Below are 20,935 nucleotides of genomic sequence, written 5' to 3'. Positions count from 1 at the left end.
GTGCTGGAATAGCCCGCCAGCTGCTGAACCATCGGCGGGAAGGCGAAAAGGGGGTTTCTGGGCACCCAGGACCGCCCGTGTCCCGGCCTTCCCCATGATCAAATCTGACGCAGCAGGTCCCTCGGAGGGGTTAGTGGGGCCGCCTGGTGAAAGGGTTGCCTATCTCCCTCCTTGACGCCGGACGCCGAGGCCTGGTTCATCTCTTCAGCCACCGCCGCCACCGCGGCAGCACCGCAGCCTGCGGAGACCAGCCGTGCCCCCGGCCCCGCCCCCGAGGTGGGCCCGCCCCGCCCCGCCCTCGAGTCCACCCCGCCCCGCCCTCGAGTCCACCCCGCCCCGCCCTCGAGTCCGCCCCAGGTCGGCTCCGCCCCCGCCCCGCCCCCTGCCCCGCCCTGACCGGAAGAAGCGGCGGCACCGGCGTTTATAGGGCCGGGCATGGGGGTGCCGCCGCCGCTTAGTCAGCTCTGCGTCCGCTGAATCTCGGCCGCCGCCGCGCTGTTGTCGCGGCGCCCCCGCCCCGTCCTTTGCCCGTACCGCCCCCGGAGCCGGCGGGCCGGGCCTGGAGCCAGGGTCCAGTCCCCGCCATGCCGGCCCGGCTGCTGCTGCTGCTGCTGGCGCTGTTGCTGCCCGGCTCTGGGGTGAGTGACCGGGGAGCGTGGGGTGGAGGACAGCTCGCGGCGGGCCGGGTCGTGGCCGGGGTGGGTCCCGCCGGCCGCCGGGCTGGAGTCTGAGCCGGACACGCGGCGGCGGCCCGAGGCCCGTGCGCCCCACAGAGGCTCAGACCGGACGGAGGAGGCGGCGCCGGGTCAGGAGCGCTTCCCCGGCGGGAGTCGCGGCCGCGGCCGGCCCCGCCGTGGCGTCCGCCACCCGAGGGGCCTCCCAGGCCAGCGCGGCTGTCACGGGCAGCGGTTCCCAGGACCCCGTGGGCTCGAGCACAACTTTGTGGCGCCCTGAGTGGCACTTCGCGGTCTCCAGAAGGTCGGGGCCCGCGGGAGGCCGCCCACCTGCTGGACCCTCCCCGCAGGTGGGCACCGCCTCCGCCTGGCGCCGGCTGCCGAGGAACGGAAAGGGGCCTTTAATCCAGGGAAAGGGAGCTGCATTGCGTTTCGGATCCTTGTTGAACTTTTAAAAATGCGAGAACTTTGGGAAACAAATGCAACAAGGAGTGAGTGGGTAAGCATTGTGCTTACCTGCCCTGCAGGTTTCTTGGTATTCAGAGCAGGAGGCTTCCTTCTGTGCTCCAAGACTTCCTTAAGCAAGTTAAGCTGTGGGAATTGGACTCTTTTAAGAGCCCATATGGATTAGAGATGAAGCCACTTCAAAACTTTAAATGAAAGACTGTCTTCCTCGCGTGAGAGCACTGAGGAGCCGCCAGAAACGTCTTTTCCTCTTTTTCTGGAGGAGGAGAATGATAGGGTCTGGTTTTTACATTTATTTAACTATTTACAACCTTCACTCAGGCTGTGGATTTGGGCACCGAGGCTGGAGGCCGAGGAGGACATTTTGTTGGGAGACTTGGCTTTTTTTCTTCTAGCTGGAAGAACATAAATTAGTGCTTTTTTAGAAAACGTTTTGTTCAGGATGTGGGTATGGCCGATTTGTACAGGTCCTGTTTAATGACCTCTTTAAAGGTACTGTGTACTCTTTAATAGGGATGTCATGTACCAGGAGGCCAGGTAGAGAATTGACATGTGTGAACCTGTGTGCCAGCCGCAGTGTAAACTCTTTGGAGGTTTTGCATTTTAGGTAAATAACTGCCTGTGCTCTTGGAGTAACAAGAATTTGGAAACAGGCGAAGTAATAAATAAGGGTTTTTTTTAAAAGGAAAATTTGTACACACTTTCTTTATGTTAGAATTTGTATAAGTTAAGTTTTTGTTATTTAAAAAAAATCCACTTTCACAACTAGAGTCAGGTTTTGAACCTGAAACACTTCACCTTGTATTGGTTAACTATTGCCTGGCATCTGTTCACAAATGAGAGTAAACAGAGTGACCACACATTTGTCGGAAATCGATCATTTCATACCATCAGGCCTAGGTATATATGGTTTCCTTTGCCACATCGTTCCTTTTGCTACTTTTTCACTGGATTCTAGAGTTTTAGTTACCGAATAACTTAGGCTACAGAGCCAAAAATAACTATTTAGATTTAGCTGAGGCTATAGTTTCAGTTCATGTAAATATTTCCAAATTGTATTTAGAAATCCAAACTTCTCAGAGTTCATGGTAGAATATTAAAAACCTTTATGAAAACATTATGTTTTAGTGTAACTGCTTTTTAAGTGAAAAGTCAGAATTTCACTCCCAGTAAAAGTTTTTACCCCCAAACATAGAAATAATTATTGTTTTAAAATTCTAAATGAAACTGATAGCACAGTTTGCAGCGATGTCTTGCAGAACGCAGTGACTGTAAAATCAGACAAACCCAAGTTCTAACTGGTCACTTGCTAGCTGTGCCCTAGACATGTTATTTTACTTCTTAGAGACTCTTTTCTGATGTGTGAAAGGGGGACACCTAACACGTATGAAAGAAAGAAAGCACCATGAGCATAGTAGATAATGAATGTAAATTCTCTTTATCCTCTGAAGGTGTCTTTTACTATGTCATCATTTATTGAATGTTATACTGTGCCTGCAAGAAATATTGTTTGATGACATTTCTTTTTGATTGACAGAGTAACTAGTGCATTGGAGGCAATACTGTGATTTTCTTTCAATGTGTGTCTGATTGAGCCAGACATCGACTCATTATGGGTTGGGACTTTAGGCTACCAGATCCAAAATGCAATAATGTTGATATTATTAAGCACTTGAGGCTGTCCTTTGTTAATCCAGAATGTGTTTATTTAGTCAGTGTGTTTCTCCTCTCTTCCTCGACCAGTATCTTGGACCTAGTGTTGGTTAGTGTTACATCATAACTGTCAGCAGTCCTCATTTCATGGGGTTTAGGTGCCACTTCTCTCAATTATCAAAGAGCTCAGTAGCATGTGAGGCAAAGTACTTTTTTTTTTAGCTATTATATATCAGATTTCTTGTAGTTAGCCAGTATTTTGGTTTTAGTGGGAGGTAAAAAACAGTCACTCAGAACTGAAGACCATGTGTGTGCTGAAATACACTGTACATCTGAGAGATGAGACTTAAGTAGAAATGCCCTTATCATTTATTCTGATAGTTATCACCTGCATGAATTATCCTAATAGGCCGTATCAAGCTATTTATACAAAGGCCAGGAGTAGAATGTTTCATTAAATTTATGTTATCAGAGTTGCTGATCTTGAAATTAAACTGTAGTTGTGACATATATATTGTTTCATTCACTAGCCTGCCCACTTAGCTTTCAGAAATAATGTAGCTTCTCAGAGCACAACAGAAAATGTCTGAGAGTTACTCTTGAGAACGTTCAATAACAGACCATATTTATGAATATAAATCCAGTGAGCTACATAAAGATTTCTTCATGTCTGGATGGAATAGTGCCACTTGCATGGGCCTGGGGATTTAGTTATTTGCCTGCCTCAGGTTTTGACTCCATTTTTCAGGTTGAATAATCGTTGAATAACTATTTCCTTTTCATCAGAAACCTCTTTGGTTTCAGGATCTAAAGTAATCTGTAGTTCAGTATCTTGTGTGTTTTATAAGCAAATATTCTCCCTAAAGAGATGATATAGGGGAGAAAAGCCTAGTGTACCATTTTAATGGATTCAGTTTTTATTATGCACAAATAACTCAGGGCCTGTAACCTAGCAATATGATTAGAGCGTGATGCTGGCTTAAAAAATAGGGACAGTGAATCATAGTCTGCGAATAATAAACATACTGGTTGGAAATATTTCCTAGAAGCTGGGGATTTTTTCCCTGTCTTTATCTTTACCTATATCCCATGTTTGGTTTCAAAATTCCCTGCCTTGGAGCAACACATTGTCAGAGATGTTCACACAAATGCAACAGGCCAGATAAGGATTGGAAAAAGTAGAACTTAAAAAAATAATAACCATAAAATCCTTGCTTGCATTCCTTTTATAAAATTTCAGTTAGTTTTAGACAGTCTCTATATCTCTTCTGGTTATCTTAGGATCTTTGTTCATGTACAGACACACAGCAAATACAACAGTGTGAAAATAAGTGTCCTCTACTTTCTTCAGTTTTTTTTCACAGAATGTCTCCTGTAACCTATTAGGAAATGTTCTGAGTTCACCATCACATTTGTTACTTCAGTAGCACCTTAGTAAACCATCATCCTACAAAAAGCATTTGGGCTTCTGTGCCCAGCCACGGGTTGGGGCCTGGGGTCCTGGCTGGTCAGGGTTGACGTGGTACTAAGCCATCCATGCCTTTCCTAGCAGTCACCCTGCTAGGGATATAGGGGTCATTTCTAGTTTCCCCACTGATATGAGGAGAGGTATAGTTCTGTTTTTTTTCACATCTTTTGTGTGTTTGGTGCTTTCTGTATAACGTGGGAAGATTTTTTTTTTTAATTCCTCAAAATAATCATATTCATTGTAGAATAGATAAGTCTAAATTAAAAAAAGATAAACCTCCTATAATTTTACTATCCAAATATTACCTCTATTAACATTTTTAACAGCTTTATTGAGATATAATTCACCTGTCATCACAAGTGTACAATTCAGTAGTTTTTAGTATATTCACAGAATTGTGCAGTCATTACCACAATCAGTTTTAGAACATTTTCATCATCCCCCAGGGAAACTTCACAAGCATTAGCTGTTACTTCCCATTTTCTCCCAAATCTCCTAGCCCTGGGCAACCACTAATCTACTTTCTGTCTCTATAGATTTACCTTTTCTAGACATTTCATATAAATGGAATCATACACTATGTGGTCTTTTGTAACTGGCTTCTTAGCATCCTCTTCTCAAGGTTTATCCATGTTTTAACATGTTGGTACTTTGTTCCTTTTTATTACTGAATAATATTTCATTATATAGATATGCTACATTTTGTTATCCATAGGTTGATGGACATTTGGGTTATTTCTACATTGGGGCTATTATTAATAATTCTGCTATAAACATTTGTGTACAAGTGTTTGAATAGACATACATTTTCATTTTTCTTAGGCATATACCTAGAAATGGGATTGTTGGGTTATATGCTAACTCTGTGTTTAACCTTTTGAGGAACTGCCTGACCATTTTCCAAAGCAGCTGCAGTGTTTTACATTCCCACCTGCCATGTAGGAGGGTTCCACTTTCTCCACATTCTCAGCAACACTTGTTACTGTCTTTTTAAAAAATTTTAGCCATCCTGGTGGATGTGAAGTGGTAACACATTATGGCTAATCTACAAACATCTTGATATGTATCCTTCCTGACATTTTTTCTTTGTTCATATTTATATAGGTAATATTTTTCTTCCCCAGACTGGAACATATCATAAATCTGTGTCAATAAACTTAATTCTGCAACATTATTCTTACTGGCTGCATAGTACTTCTCTGAACGGACTGGATATGCCATAATTTGACCACTCAACCATTTAGATATTGAGGCTGTTTTGAATTTCATTACTATAAACAATGTGATGAACCCTCTTATTGGCAAACTCTTGACTATGTCTTAATTGCTTAGTTATTTCCTTGGGGTAAATTCCTAGAACTGAAATTTGCTGATTGTATATACTCTATACAGCCCCCTCCCCACCCCCCCAGGCAATGTTAGATGTTTTAAAAGCACAAAAACGAACCTTAAAAACCTTGGTTTTATGATAGCCATTTTAAAGTAAGCTCATTTTCAGTGTGGATTTTAAGTTGGGTGAAAACGGAGTGTTTAGGTTTTGTTTATATTTTGATGATGTAAATAACCACAGGTCTCTCAGTGACACCTTATGTATCTGAAAGCCACTGAGAAAATGTTTTATTCTGACTTGTTAAATAACTTGTTTGCAGGGCCTTTTGGTCTACAGCGGTTTCAGATCAGCTTTCTAGCAGATGTAGCTCCTGTGAGCACCTCGAAATACCTCGGATAATTCTGTGACTTGTGTTTTGTGGGTAGCCCAGATAAGATTCTTCATGTGATTGACCGTGAGGCCATTTAAAATTTTGCTTCAAGACTGTTCATAAATCAAGAGTTATGCATTGATAATTCTTTTTGGAGGCCTCAGTTCTTAAAACATGTGGCTGTTTTTCCCAGAATATTGAAGTACCATTTGATGATAAAGTAATAACCTTTGGTGTGTTTTGTTTTGTTTTGCTTTTCTCACAAATATACCTGAACATTTTCATTAAAAAGAATATGTTCTTCCCAAAATAATCACCCCTTCAGGGTCAATTTACATGTAATGGAAATCAGTCTTTTTTTTGTTTGTTTTTAACTTTTCAGTTATTTCATTTAATAATTTACTAACCCATTTAATAATTCAACTTTAGAACAAAAAGGAACCTTCTTGAAAAGCAAATATTTACTCTTAAGCTGATTATCCTTATACAACTTAAAACCTTTCCCAATTCCTTCCAATATTCGTGGTACAGTTTTGATCAAAATTATTATTACTAAGTTTGATCACACAATTTATTGAGGACACTTGGATTTGATTTTCAGTTGTTTGTTAAGGTGAAATCCTCAAATGGGGAGGACTTTCTACCAGCTAGGGCATTCAAAAGTAGGGAATTTCCCCTCAAATTCCAGAAATAGTTTAAGCCATGGGAGCATATAGGGATAAATGTATAGCCTCCCAAGGTAGCTGGAATCAGAGTGTTTAGACTCCTCGATGGGGTCTTGGCTGTCTTGTACAATGCATCTCTATTTTCCCTTCCCAGCTGCACCTAAGGAATGATGCATGTCCCTCAGTAACAGTGGGAGCACATTAGAACCTTGGAGGGTGGTGTTTGGGGCATATACCACCCTCTCTCAGGCATTACCCTCCTCTCCCAAGTTGAAAAAATGACTGCCCTGCTTTGTCCTCCAGAGCAGACCGATGAGGAAGCCAAGGTCAGAGATGGCTGGTGGCCTGTCTAAGGTTGTATGTGAGTGGCAGAACCGAATCTTGAACCTAATCCTCCTGCTTCCGTGCTTATGTTCTGATGCATTTGTTAGGACAAACCAGTCCAGCTCTCCCAGTCACACCCTGAGGAGCTGACCAAGGCATGTTGCCATGACGGATGGATCTAGAGGAAGGACCAGGCAGGTAGGCTTCCTTGTTAGCTTTAGGAAAATGCTCAGTGAATGCTTTTTTTCCTCCCACAAGAGTCATGGCCTCCTGCCCTTTGTTGCAGTAGTGCAAAGATGCAGCTTTAAGGTAGAAATGCTGCCTTCACCTGAGAATCTCCATCAGCACTACTGACCATTTCCAACTCAGGAGCCAAATCCAGCCATCGTGGAGAGAGTAGGGATTAAGAGGCCACTAAACCTAATTCATAGTTTAGGTTCATTTCTTTGCTTGAGGTCTAATAATATCCAAGCAGGTGCATGTTTTTCAGTATTATCTCACCCAGTAGTATGTTTGAAAGAGCAAAACTGAAAGTTCATGGCTTAGAAGCCTTAACCAAAGCTGCTGTACCCTAGTGCAGTCACGGCCTTCACCAAGAAATCCTGAAAAGGTAGAACGCTCTAATTATCAGGCTGGTTCTGGGTGTTTGCCTTTACAGAGGCCTCCACCTCCCAAGCAGTTCTAGCACCAGGGAGTGGGTCTGTGATGACAGAAGAGAGACAGTGGCCCTTGAATGGCATAATGGAGGGACTTGTTAGCTTAGGTGGGTCTCGGAAGGAGTGTGTGAGGAGGGAGGCAGGAAGGTGTTTTGTGGGGTGTCTCACTTCCCTTGCTGGTTTGTCCTAGAGGTCAAGGCCCTGCCTTGTTTTTCTCTACATCCTCTTGGCATTTAGCATGGGGTGCCAGTCATACCCATTGTGGTGGACACTCATCAAATGTGGATTGAATTCCTCTTTGAGGCTCATTAAGACCAATAAAACAAGGGGCTGTTTTATCATCACGCAAGTGAGTTGTGTGTGGGTGGGGGCAGATGTTGCTTTATCTGTATTTATTTTATATTCCTTTTTTTTTTTTTTTTTTGAGACAGGGTCTCTATCTGTCGCCTGGGCTAGAGTGCAGTAGCACGATCATAGCTCACTACGGCCTCAAACTCGCGGGCTCCAGAGATCCTCCTGCCTAAGCCTCCCAGGTAGCTGGGGACTATAGGCATGTGCCACCATGACTGGCTAATTTTTTTTTTTTTAGTTTTCATAGGGATGGGGTCTTGCTGTGTTGCCCAGGTTGGTCTCAAACTCCTAGCCTCAACTGATCCTCCCACCTCGGCCTCCCAAAGTGCTAGGATTACAGGCGTGAGCCACTGCCTGTATTTTATATATTTTAATGGGTTCTTACCAGTGGTGTTTCTACAGAATTAAAGGAGCTTCCAGGATACTTGCTTACGTGGACATGACCCATAGTGTGTGGTGTCCTTTGATGGGCTCCTCATATCAGTAATGAGATTAGTTTTTCCATTGCCAAATCCCATGAGATAAATGGTTTGTGATTATTCCATGTCAGTTTCATTTTTCACTCAGCATGATGTTTCACTATTAAATGAACTTTGATCCAGGGTTGTCCTCTTATGTATTAAGCATGACTTCCTTAGTTAGTATAATTCAAAACCATCCCATTCTCCACTGGATTATTTTCTCTCTTCTGTAAATGATAAGGGGATATTTGTTTGTCTAGGAGGCAGGAGTATCTGTCATGGAAACCAAAGTTTTACGTACGTTTTCTGAACAAACAGTGCTGTCAGATTCCTAGAACCTGACATTATCATTGATCTCCAGTTGAGTCAGAGGAGTTTATTGACCAAGGTAAATCACATCTCTCTTCTCTTAAATAGCCCATGACTCCTGAGGGGCTTTAGGGGTGAGAGAAACACTTGTACAGAGGGCCACGGCTGTAGCTAGGACTGTGTTACTAGAGGCAGTGCCTCCTAGCCACAACTCGGGGAGTCACCCGGGGGGCTGTTTAAAAACCTCATGCCCAGGCCCTATCCCAGGTGAATGAAAGCAGAATCTGTAGGCATGGAGGCCAGCATCCTTTGTTTAAAAAAAAAAAATATATATATATATGTATATTTAAGCCCCAGATGACTCTAATGTGTGGCTAGGATGAGGTCTTCAAGTAATTCCTGTACCTTAATCCTGGACAGAACAAACGCATCTACACGTACCCAGTAACATCACAGAGCACGGACGGGACCGAACTGGAGACAGCTTTTGGCTCATTTTACAAAGAGGTTGGGATTGATGGATTCTGCTAGTTAGTGTAGGAACTAGAAAGAGAGAACCTAATACTACATTTTTTCTAGTGTACTATATTGTTCAGCCTTGAAGAACAGGTAATTCAAGACTAGATATCAGTCTTGTTCTTTGAGTACAAATTGTTGAAATTACTTTTACCAGCTTTAACGGATAACTAGCCTTATATTTCATTGTGCTTAGTTATTGAATTATTATTTTTTTAAGAGACAGGGTTTCACTCTGTTGCCCAGGCTGGAGTGCAGTGGTGCGATTGTAGCTCACTGCAGCCTCACATGGGCTCAAGAGATCCTCCCACCTCAGCCTCCCAAGTAGCTGGGACTACAGGCGAGTGCCACCATGTCCGGCTAATTTTTAAACATTTTGTTGTTGTTGAGATGAGGTCTTCCTATGTTGCCCAGGGTGATCTTGAACTCCTGGCCTCAAGTGATCCTCCTGCCTCAGCCTTCCAAAGTGCCAGGATTACAGGCATGAGCCACCATGTCCAGCCAAGTTATTGAATCATAAGATGTTTAAACATTTGTTTAAAGTTACCCAACTTATGCTTACTCATTATTTTTGCCTTCTCCATATGTTAAGAGGGCTAAGAAATCAAAACAGTACTGCTTTCTAGGTTCTTTCACAGTACCCCAGCCGGTAAAATCTTCCTTGTGGTTTTCAAAGAGGCTTCTATAGCAAGAGTGAAGTAGCTAAGGGGAGTGGGTAAACGAGATTTTTAGAAGGAGTAAATTAGGCAGTTAAAGCACAACAATGAAACGTGAACGAGCAAAAAGGAACTTTCCTATCAGGGTGGGAATATGTGTTTTGGAAGCAAATGGTGGGAGGGTGCAGTTTGTGACACTCCCTTCCCCTTTTCCTGTGAGAGCTGGATATTTCTCAGCTTCATCACCGGAGTCCGTAGCTTTCCCCCGTGAGCGTTTGACAGCATGTGCAGTTGAAAGGCCCAAGTGTAGGATGCAAGAGATGACCAGTCAGTTGTCTCGGCAACTGGACCCATCACGATTGTTACTCAGAGAATCCTATTAGCTGGTTTAGAAACAGGAGGAAACTCACTTGTAAGTATCACGTCACCTGGGCTAGACCAAATCTAAAGCTCTGCTGGAACCAGTTGACAAATGTCAGTAGAATTGGGAGGTCACTCTTTGAAAATGACCTGGGAACAGGCTCAGCGTCTGACCTGAGAGAGCAGTCGGGACTCCAGCATCAGGGCTGTTTCCCAGCTGAACTTAATGCTGAAAGGAAATCCCAAGTGGGAGCTCCAGTTCTGCACTCCCTGAGTGGATAGATGTAGTTTACCATTTTAGCTGGATTAAAATGTAATTATAGGCACAGTCTCATGTTTCCATACAGATTTTGACCCCTGTGATGAAAATGTGCGTGTTCTTTCAGTGAGTGGGAGTCGGGAGATAGGGCTTCTGTACCAGCTAGCTGTGAAACTTTGGGCAAATGAGTTATTTCCTCCCTCTGCTTCCTCATCTTAAAATAAGGCAGTGGACCTGGGAAACCTCTTGGGTGGGGCTATTTTCAAATGTCTTCCAAAATTAAGAACACCATTTTGGTTAAAGTGACCAGTCCCCCAGCCATCTCCTTTTCTGGTACAGCCTCACATGCTCACTGGGGAGGCGGGAGAGGGCAGGGCTGCTTTGCTTAGAGTTCCCAGCTGCCTAGATCCTGAATGTAGTGAATTCCATCTGTTCATCCATTCATTCATTCACCAGTTTTTTTGAGTACTTACTATGGGCTGAGCACTGTTTGAGATTCTTGGGACCCATTATGAACAAAACAAAGATTCCTGCCCTCATGGAACTTCTATCTAGTTGGTGGAGACAGACAAACAATAGAGTGATAAATACATTATATAGAATGTGATAAAATCCCATGGGAGGTGCGAGGGAGAAAAGGTAGAACAGAGCAAGGGACATTGGGCCTGGTAAGTTGCCACAGCAATGAGTGTGGTTTCGTCAGGAACCACTGACCTGTCCTGTAGGCCCACCTGAAGCATGGGGCCTTCCCCAACCACTGACTAGAGCCCCTCCTGCACTCTGAGTGGCAGCAGGTCACTTAGTATTGGGGTTAGCGTTGGGGTTTGTACTGTAGTTTGTTCTCTGTCTAATCTTCTGAAGGACTGATGTGGATAGCTCTCAGGGATGTCGGAAAATCCTGAGCAAGTATGAGGGATTGAGTGTGGACGTTGTTGATTATTTATTTATTTATTTATTTATTTATTTATGTTTTAAGGATTACATGACAAGAGAAAGTTTAAAATTCTGTCAGGGGAACCTCAGAAAGCCCCCATGACTTAGGGAGTCGGAGCCAGCAATTTTTTAATTTTTGTGATGGTTCTGCTTCCAAATACACTTGTGGGGTGGGAGCGTATGTGCATTTTTTACGCTAAACAAAATTAAATTATTTTTTCCATTGTGGACAGTATTTGTAAAATCTGCAGATTTTCCCAAATTACTGTAAGAGGCCGGATGTGGTGGTTCATACCTGTAATCCTAGCACTTTGGGAGACCGACATGGGAGGAGGCCAGGAGTTTGAGACCAGCCTGGGCAATAGCAAGTCCCCATCTCTATAAAAGATAGGGAAATTAGCTGGTCGTGGTGGCTAGGGCCTGTAGTTCCAGCTACTCAGGAGGCTGAGGCAGGAGGATTCCTTGAGTTGAGGAGTTTGAGGCTAAAGTGACGTCATTGCACTCCAGCCTGGGCAACAGAGTGAGACCCTGTCTCAAAACAAACACACAAACAAATACTGTAAGAAAGTTGTAAAACCAGATTTGGGGAATTTCTGACCTTAAAGGCACTACCTCGTTCTGAACAATCCAGTGATCTTATCTTATACTTCTGTTAGGGTTCATTTTCTACTTGCTGTGGTCTGGTTTTGCAAAGAAGAAAACGGTTTCCTTTACACATAGAGATTAAGAACAAGTTTATCTGTAATTTCGGTCCTCAACTGGGAACCAAGCCACAGTGGCTTATAAAACTGACCCTAAGTCATCTTGATCTGATGGTTCAGTACTTGAAATCTCTGGGGCTTTCAGTGCTGGTAAAGTTCAATCACTTATCTGATCTGTGGTTTGGAGAGGAACAGGCATCTCTCTTTCAGTTTTGGAGATGGTTGGTTTAAGAGTCTATATGGTACAGTATTTGGGAGTTAGCCCTGTGGTCCCAAATAACATTAGTTGATTTCTGTGGTATTTCTTTTCTCCACCCCAAACCTTAAAGTGAATCAGATTGTTACTAATTTCTAATGATGCAATGCTTTGAGATAAGTGGGGACATTTGGGTGTTGCAACACGAAGATTGAAAATGAATGACTATTGTCAAAGGCATTAAGACTTCTAAACTCTCTCAAATTCCTTTGTGGATTTTGGGCATGTTTTGATTGGTTGGGGCTAGAAGAATCTACAGTGAAGCCTGAGGAGAGGCTGGAATAGGTGGCTCACACCTGCAATCCTGGGACTCTGGGAGGCTGAGGCAGGAGGATTGCTTGAGGTCAGGGGTTTGAAGCTGCAGTGAGCTATGATGACACCATTGCACTCTACCCCGGGCTACGGAGCAACACTATGTCTCAAAAAAAAAAAAGCCTGGGGAGAGATGAAGGCTTAGTAGGTCATGGGTCATCATGCTTCAGAGTTAAAAGGCATCACCCAACTCACTGTTCTTACTTTTGTAGATTTGGAAGCTGACACCCAGAAAAATTTAATGACTTACCCAGAGCCCAAACCAGAGCATATATCTGTGGGCCCCATTTCATTATCTTTCGGCTTCTTCCACCCCCTCCAAAAAAATCTATTAATATGTGTCAGACTCAAGAGGATACCCGAAACCCAAGGAACTTTGGTTTAAAAAAAAAAAAAAAAAACCTTGGGGTTTTCAGAGGATAATTAACAGTTTTTGGAGTAATATGGACACAAGGTAGGCCCAGGAGTAAGACAGTCCAAGCAGGGTAGTGTGGGCCCAGAATCTTAGGGAATTGCCCTGGGCAGGACCTGGGGTCGCTGCCAATTCAGCTTTCAGGAAGCGCAGCCATGGAAGTTGCCATCTTTCTCCTGTATCACACCGTTCCTCTGCCAGCTGGTAACTCCTTGAAGGCAGGAGTTTTACAGGCCTTCAGGTTCCAGGGCCTTCTATGTGACAGGACCCTTCTTTCTGTATAGATGTAGGATAAAAGAGTCCAGCCTGGGGGCGAGGTTGAAATAAGTGAAGGAGCAAGTAGGAGTTAGAAATGGAAGAGCCAGCCAACAGGAAGAAGTGTGAAGCAGGGAGTGCCTGGGAGAGATTGGTAAATCCTTCAAGTCCTTGCCAGCCTGCTTGAGTAATGTGAGTGACTTACCTCTTCCTGTAAGTTTAGTACTTCCAAGATTTCTGCCCACTGTAGTGAAAATGGCCCCAGCACCGCCTGCGGGTATTGTGGAGACAGAACACCTGGGAGATTAAAGGAGAGGAAGGTGCAGGTTTAACTCCTCGGGCCTTCAGAGAGAGCTTTCTGATCCTGCACGTGATGGCTGGCCAGGGAAGGCCCTCAGACAAGGGGTCTCAGAAAGCAATAGACCCTGCTTTGGGGTATGTCCCAAAAGCCACATTTCATCACGAAACACTCTTAATGACTAAACTCTCCCATGAAGTTTTGGTGCGTTATGCTCATTTTCAGCTGTAAACCAGCTAAGCAACATCAGTCTAAGATTAGTATAAATTAAAACACTAGAGAAGACTCACCTAGGGTGTGAACACAGATTGTCTGTGGTTGGTATGTCAAACATTTCACCTTAGAGGAGTGTTGTTTTTTTTCCTCTAGATGTGCTTTACAACGGTATGAACAGCACACCTTCCTGTTTTCTCCTTCAGCTGCATAGGTAACAAGTAAGACGTAAAAGATTCTGATTTTTGTGGCCCACTCCAAGTGAGTGCATGCTTGGGCTTCTGCCTGCTTCCCCAGCCCCACCTTGTCCCATTCCCCTCTCTGCTTTCTCTGTCTGGCTGCACTGGTCTTCTAGGTCCTCAAACACAGTAAATTATCTTCAGTCTCAGGGCCTTTGCACAGACTGTTCCCTCTGCCCAGAAAACTTTTCCTTTCCTTCCTCCCTTCCTATAGATCTTAACTCAAATGTCACTTCTTCACGAAAAGCTCCTTTGACAGTGTGCTCCCCTCCCCTACACCTCGATCACAAGGCCAGATCCTCTTCTCCTGTTATGCTATAATGGTTTCTTATATGTGTCTTTCATAGCACTTACCACAATTTGGCATTCTATGTTTGGGTAATTATTTGACTATTGTGGTCTTATATTAGACTACAAGCTCCATGAGGGCAGGCATCAAATCTCCTTTGTGTGTTAGATCCTGGTGTGTCGTATAATTCTTGATTAATAATAACTGATGCTTATGGTGCTCACCGTATACTAAGCATTAAGAGCTTTACATATATTAACTCATTTAACTCGACTTTTTAAAGCATGTACCCTCTTATTGTAGTCTTAAAAAGCTCATGGAATTGTTCTAGGGACATCGAGGACTTTATGGCACAGATTTAGGTAAAGGGCAAATGTTCATTAGAAAAATAAAGTATTGGCTAGATAACGGGGAAATTTGACCCTAGATGGCAAATTTTGAACTCTGAAATACTTGGAACCATTACTTATGTATACTTGTTTTATTCATAATTTGTAATGTTCTGGGATACCAAAAGTAATTCTAATGTGGTTGAATTTAAGAAAAAATTTTTAACTTCATCTTAAAACATCCACTGTTCCAGGTCATTCTATGCCAATATTCAATGTTTAAAAGAACACAAAACCAAACATGCACACAACCGCACCATTTTTGTAAAGGTCTGTTCCATCGTTGGTGGGTAGCACACTTAACAGCTAAATGTATAGGTGACTGCACAGCTGCAGCTTTGGTGGCTGGAGAGATAACCAGTTCAGCTAGAAGCCAACTGACAAGTAGCTCTCTAAATACCTAAAATGCAGCTCTTGTTTACGTCATCTTTTGTTTTGATCACCTTCCTGGGGGGAAAAAGCCTGCTGGTCACAATGGAAATACATTAAGGCCTTATCTTCTCATTTACATTCCCAGAGGTTTCTTTCAGCTGGATTAAACCTCCATCTCCAGGGCAAGCCCACATGTGTGGCCTCCAGCATTGATGGTCTTCCCATGTACCAGACCTCAGTCTGTATGTGGCCTGCTACAGTTCAACTAGAGTTGTTGACTTTTGCATTTACTGGTTTGTTATAAAGGATATTACGAAGGACACAAATGAAGAGATGTGTAGGGCAAGGTAGGGGGAAGGAGCATGGAGCTTCAGTGCCTTCTTGCTGTGCGCCACCCTCCAGCAACCTCCATGCGGTCAGCTATCTGGAAGCTCCTCCCAACAACTTTGTAAAGTAGGTATTATTATCCCTGTTTTATGGGTGAGAAACCCAAGGCACAGAGACGTAATGACTGCCAAGGTGTTCTGGCTCCAGAATCTGCCCTTTTAACCACGTTATACTGTAAGGGAACTTAAGTAAACTTAAGAAAGATCTGTTGAGAGAGGAGAGAAGATGGCGGAGTGGAGGTGACCTCCTGGATTTGTGCTCCCGGAGAGGAAGGCGTGGATCTCCACCTGCCACAACACTGGAGGATTGCTCCTCCACAGGAAGGGTGAGGTGAACCCACGGAGAATCACCGTCGGACACAGGGAACAGGAAAAAACAGAGGCGAGTGGGAAATCAGACCGAGATAATTTGGAGAGTGCGGGACGGAAAACAGACAGCGGAGTGCGGGACGGCCGTACCTGCCTCACCGGACAGTGGGGCGGGTTCAGCCCCACAGCAAAGCGGCTTGATCTCCCCACTGACCCCCACATCCACTCGGTCAAGGATCTGACTGAAATCGGTGCAGAATCACCGCGGGAGACCTGGAGCTCCGAGGACAGGTGACATAGGCGGGCGAGAGCTTGGACTCTGGCGGGTCTCCGGCGCCCTATCTCTTAAAGGGACAGACGCGGGCCTGCGCCGAGGCGAGGGGCCGCGAGCGTGGAATATTAAAGCGGGACTTTTTTGCTTTTTTCTGCCCCTACGGCAGCTCTCCGGCTGGGGAGCTGCTGTGGGCCCTGGCGCCTGCCGAGCTCTGAACGCTCTCCCCCGGTGCCTGCAACCGGCGCATGCGCGGATCGCCATCTTGGTTCCCACAGCTAAGCCTCTGGCGGGTCTCTGGAGCCCTATCTCTTAAAGGGACAGACGCGGGCCTGCGCCGAGGCGAGGGGCCGCGAGCGTGAAATATTAAAGCGAGATTTTTTCTTTCTTTCTTTTTTTTTTTTATTTCTCTCTTTCTTTCTTTCTCTCTCTTTTCTTTCTTGTTTTCTCTTTATTCTCCTTGTTATTCATATTGTTTCTCTCTCTCTCTTTTTTTTTTTTTTTCTTTTTTTTTTCTTTTTTTCTTTTTTCCTTTCCGGTGGCCCTCCAGCCCAGGAGCTACTGTATACTCCTGAGTGCTCCAGACCCCCAGCTCTGATTCCTATTGGTCCCTGAATATTGCCCCCCAGTACCAGTGAACTGTGGGTGGGCAGCAGCAATTGTGCGGGCCGAGGTCTAACTGCTGCAGAGCCATAGGGTGCCAGGCGGCTCCCCAAGAGGCTCCATCCCCTGATCCATAGACCCTCTCCAGGTCCCCTTCCCAGGTGTGAACACTGAGTGCTTCCCCAGACGCAAGAGTGTGGAGCCTGGACCTTGGGAACACTGGGACAGTGTAGACCCTTGCCCGTGGGAGCTGCAGCAGCTGGGGCACTGAGGGAGTGAGGGCATTGCCTCCTCTGCCTAGCCAGTGTCTTTCCTGCAGAAAGAGACAGAAACCACACACCCAGAGGAAGAACCAAAAGTCAGGGGGGGAAGAAGAAGGAAGAGGAATAGAGAGGAAGGGAAGAAAAAAGAAAGAAAAAAAAAAGAAGAAGGAAGGGAAAGAAAAAGAGAGGGAGAAGAGGCTTTCTGCTTGCAAATAGTGTGAATCCTGCCTACTAACTGAAAGTCCACAACACAGTGATTTAACTTGCCAAACTGGTCTTAGGTCAAGCCAACCCTCTGGGGGTGGACCCATCAGAAGCAGTCCCCCAACTGAGATAGAAAAAAGAAACTCTAAACAGCACACAACAGTCTCCCCCTATAGATAAAGGAAGCAACATTTCTAGACTGTTCCACAGCCTAAGAACAGAGTACAAGACGTGCTGTTAACTAGACTAAAGCTGTGAGAAAAGATCTAACGATAGAGCCAGATGGGAAGGGCTCAGCGGAAAAATATGGGGAGCACAAAAAACCAAACGGAAACCTCGCCCCCAAAGAGAAATACCAACTCTCCTCCAATTGGCACAAGCCAGTTTCAGAATACCAACATGTTACCAGAAGAATTTCAGTCTTGGGTTATAAACAAGCTGAATGATATACAAGAAAAAATTGATATCCACCGCAAAGAAACCGCAAAAAAATTCCAGGATTTGGAAGAAAAATTCACTAAAGAAATAGACGTATTGAAGAAAAACCAAACTGAACTCCTAGAAATGAGGGATTTATTCAGGGAGCTACAAAACACAGTGGAAAGTCTCAAGAACAGGGTAGATCAAATAGAAGACAGAATCTCAGAAATCGAAGATAACTCTTTCCAATTAAATAAGACAGTCACAGAGATAGAGCAAAGAAATAAGAAAAAAGATCAGAGTCTTCAAGAAATGTGGGATTATGTGAAGAAACCTAACGTGAGAGTTATAGGCATCCCTGAAGGTGAAGAAGATAATAAGCAAGGGCTGGATAAACTATTTGAAGACATAATAGAAGAAAATTTCCCAGGCCTTGCTAAAACTTTAGATATACAGGTTCAAGAAGCTCAAAGAACCCCTGGTAGAGTCATAGCAAATAGGAAAACACCACGCCACGTAGTCGTCAGACTGACCAAAATATCCACTAAAGAGACCCTTCTTCGAGCTGTAAGGAGAAAGAAACAAGTAACATACAAAGGGAGACCCATTAGAATTACGCCAGATTTCTCAACTGAAACTTTACAAGCAAGAAGAAGTTGGGGCCCCATTCTCACTCTTCTGAAACAGAATAATGCCCAGCCTAGAATCTTGTACCCAGCTAAGCTAAGCTTTCTATATGAAGGAGAAATTAAGACATTCTCAGATAAACAAGGACTGAGGGAATTCACCAAGACAAGACCACCCCTCCAAGAAGTACTCAAAAGAGAGTTACACACGGATCATCACAACAAAGGCCCACGAATGTAAAACCACCCAAGAACTAAAGATCAAATTCTAGCCACCACAATGGCTCAAGAGAGAAAACATAGAAAAGAAGTTCTACCCAATAAGATAAACAGAAATCTGTCCCAATTATCAGTTCTCTCACTAAATGTCAATGGCCTGAATTCCCCACTCAAGAGACATAGACTGGGCCAATGGATAAAAAAACACAAACCAAGTATCTGCTGCCTTCAGGAAACACACTTAACCGGCAAAGATGCATTTAGACTGAAAATAAAAGGATGGAACTTGATATTTCAAGCAAATGGTAGCCAAAAGAAAGCCGGTGTGGCAGTTTTAATTTCCAATAACTTAGTCTTTAAACCAACAAAAGTAATAAAAGACAAAGACGGTTACTACATACTGGTGAAAGGCACAATTCAACAAGAAGACATAACCATACTTAATATATATACACCCAATCTAGGTGCACCCAGATTCATAAAGCAAATCCTACTCGATCTAAACCAAATGATAGACAACAACACTTTAATAGTTGGAGACTTTAACACCCCACTGACAGCACAGGACAGATCCTCCAAGCAGAAAATAAGCAAAGACATAGTAGACTTAAACAGAAGGCTAGAACAAATGGGCCTGACTGACATCTACAGGACATTCTACCCTAAATCCACTGAATATACATTCTTCTCATCGGCTCACGGAACATTCTCTAAGATTGACCATATCCTAGGCCATAAAGCAAGTCTTAAAAAAATTAAAAAAATAGAAATCATACCCTGCATCTTCTCAGATCACAATGGAATAAAAGTAATAATGAACCCTAACAGGAACTCTCATTCCTACTCAAGGTCATGGAAGCTAAACAACCTTCTTCTGAATAACAATTTTGTAAAGGAAGAAATTAAGTCAGAAATCAAAACATTCTTTGAATTAAATGACAAAGGTGACACAACTTATCAAAATCTATGGGATGCAGCTAAAGCAGTCCTGAGAGGAAAATTCATTTCCATAAATGCCTATTTCAAAAAGACAGACAACTTACAAATAGACAACTTAATGAATAGACTCAAAGAGCTGGAGAAAGAAGAACAGACTGACCCCAAACCCAGCAGAAGGCGAGAAATTGTTAAGATCAAATCAGAATTAAATGAAAAAGACAACAAAAATACTATAAGGGAAATTAATAAAACAAAAAGTTGGTTCTTTGAAAAGATAAATAAAATAGACACACCACTGGCTAGACTAACCAAGAGCAGAAAAGAAAAATCTTTAATAACTTCCATCAGAAATATAAAAGGAGAAATCACAACCGAAGCCACAGAGATCCATGACATTATCCATGAATATTACAAAAATCTTTATGCACACAAATTGGAAAATGAGGAGGAAATGGACAAATTTTTAGAAACACACAGCCTTCCCAAGCTCAATCAGGAAGAAATAGAATTCCTGAATAGACCAATATCAAGAACTGAAATTGAAACAGCAATAAAAAACCTTCCCAAAAAGAAAAGCCCTGGTCCAGATGGGTTCACACCTGAATTTTACCATACATACAAAGATGAACTGGTGCCCATCCTACATAAACTATTCTTCAATATTGAGAAGGATGGAATTCTCCCCAACACATTCTACCAAGCCAATATAACATTGATACCAAAACCAGGAAAGGATGCAACAAAAAAAGAAAACTACAGACCAATTTCTCTCATGAACGTAGATGCAAAAATTCTCAATAAAATCCTAGCAAATCGTATCCAAGTGCTGATTAAAAAAATAATTCATCACGACCAAGTAGGCTTCATCCCAGAGATGCAGGGGTGGTTCAACATACGAAAATCTATAAATGTAATTAACCACATAAATAGAAGCAAAAATAAAGACCATATGATCCTCTCAATAGATGCAGAAAAAGCATTTGACAAAATTCAACACCCTTTTATGATAAAAACACTTAACAACATAGGCATAAATGGGACCTACCTAAAAATAATACAAGCCATATATGACAAACCCACAGCCAACATCATACTGAATGGGGAAAAATTGAAAGCATTCCCACTCAGAACTGGAACCAGACAAGGCTGCCCACTGTCCCCATTACTTTTCAGCATTGTATTGGAAGTCCTTGCGAGAGCTATCAGACAAGAGAGCAGAATCAAAGGTGTCCAAATAGGGACAGAAGAGATCAAACTCTCACTCTTCGCTGATGATATGATGTTGTATCTGGAAAACCCCAAGGACTCAACCAAGAGACTCCTGGAATTAATTAACGAATTCAGTAATGTCTCAGGTTACAAAGTCAATACACACAAATCAGAGGCATTCATATATGCCAATACCATTCAATCGGAGAACCAAATTAAGGACTCAATACCTTTCAAAATAGCAACAAAGAAAATAAAATATCTAGGAATATATTTAACTAAAGAGGTAAAGGACCTCTA

The 20,935-nt window shown here is 43.3% G+C and overlaps 1 protein-coding gene across 1 annotated transcript in view; it reads left to right on the top strand.

Annotated features, from left to right (window-relative positions):
* Positions 1-425: 425 nt before the first annotated feature.
* Positions 426-20,935, top strand: part of ERN1 (endoplasmic reticulum to nucleus signaling 1) — a 90,830-nt gene continuing 70,320 nt past the window's right edge. Inside the window, exon 1 of the mRNA XM_045525818.1 lies at positions 426-638. Coding sequence (XP_045381774.1) covers positions 585-638 — 54 coding nt within the window. The 5' untranslated portion in view covers positions 426-584. The remainder of the gene's footprint in view (positions 639-20,935) is intronic.

The sequence above is a fragment of the Lemur catta genome, chromosome 15 (assembly GCF_020740605.2).
Source record: "Lemur catta isolate mLemCat1 chromosome 15, mLemCat1.pri, whole genome shotgun sequence".
Lineage (NCBI taxonomy): Eukaryota > Metazoa > Chordata > Mammalia > Primates > Lemuridae > Lemur > Lemur catta.
This window is presented reverse-complemented; position numbering and strand designations above follow the sequence as displayed.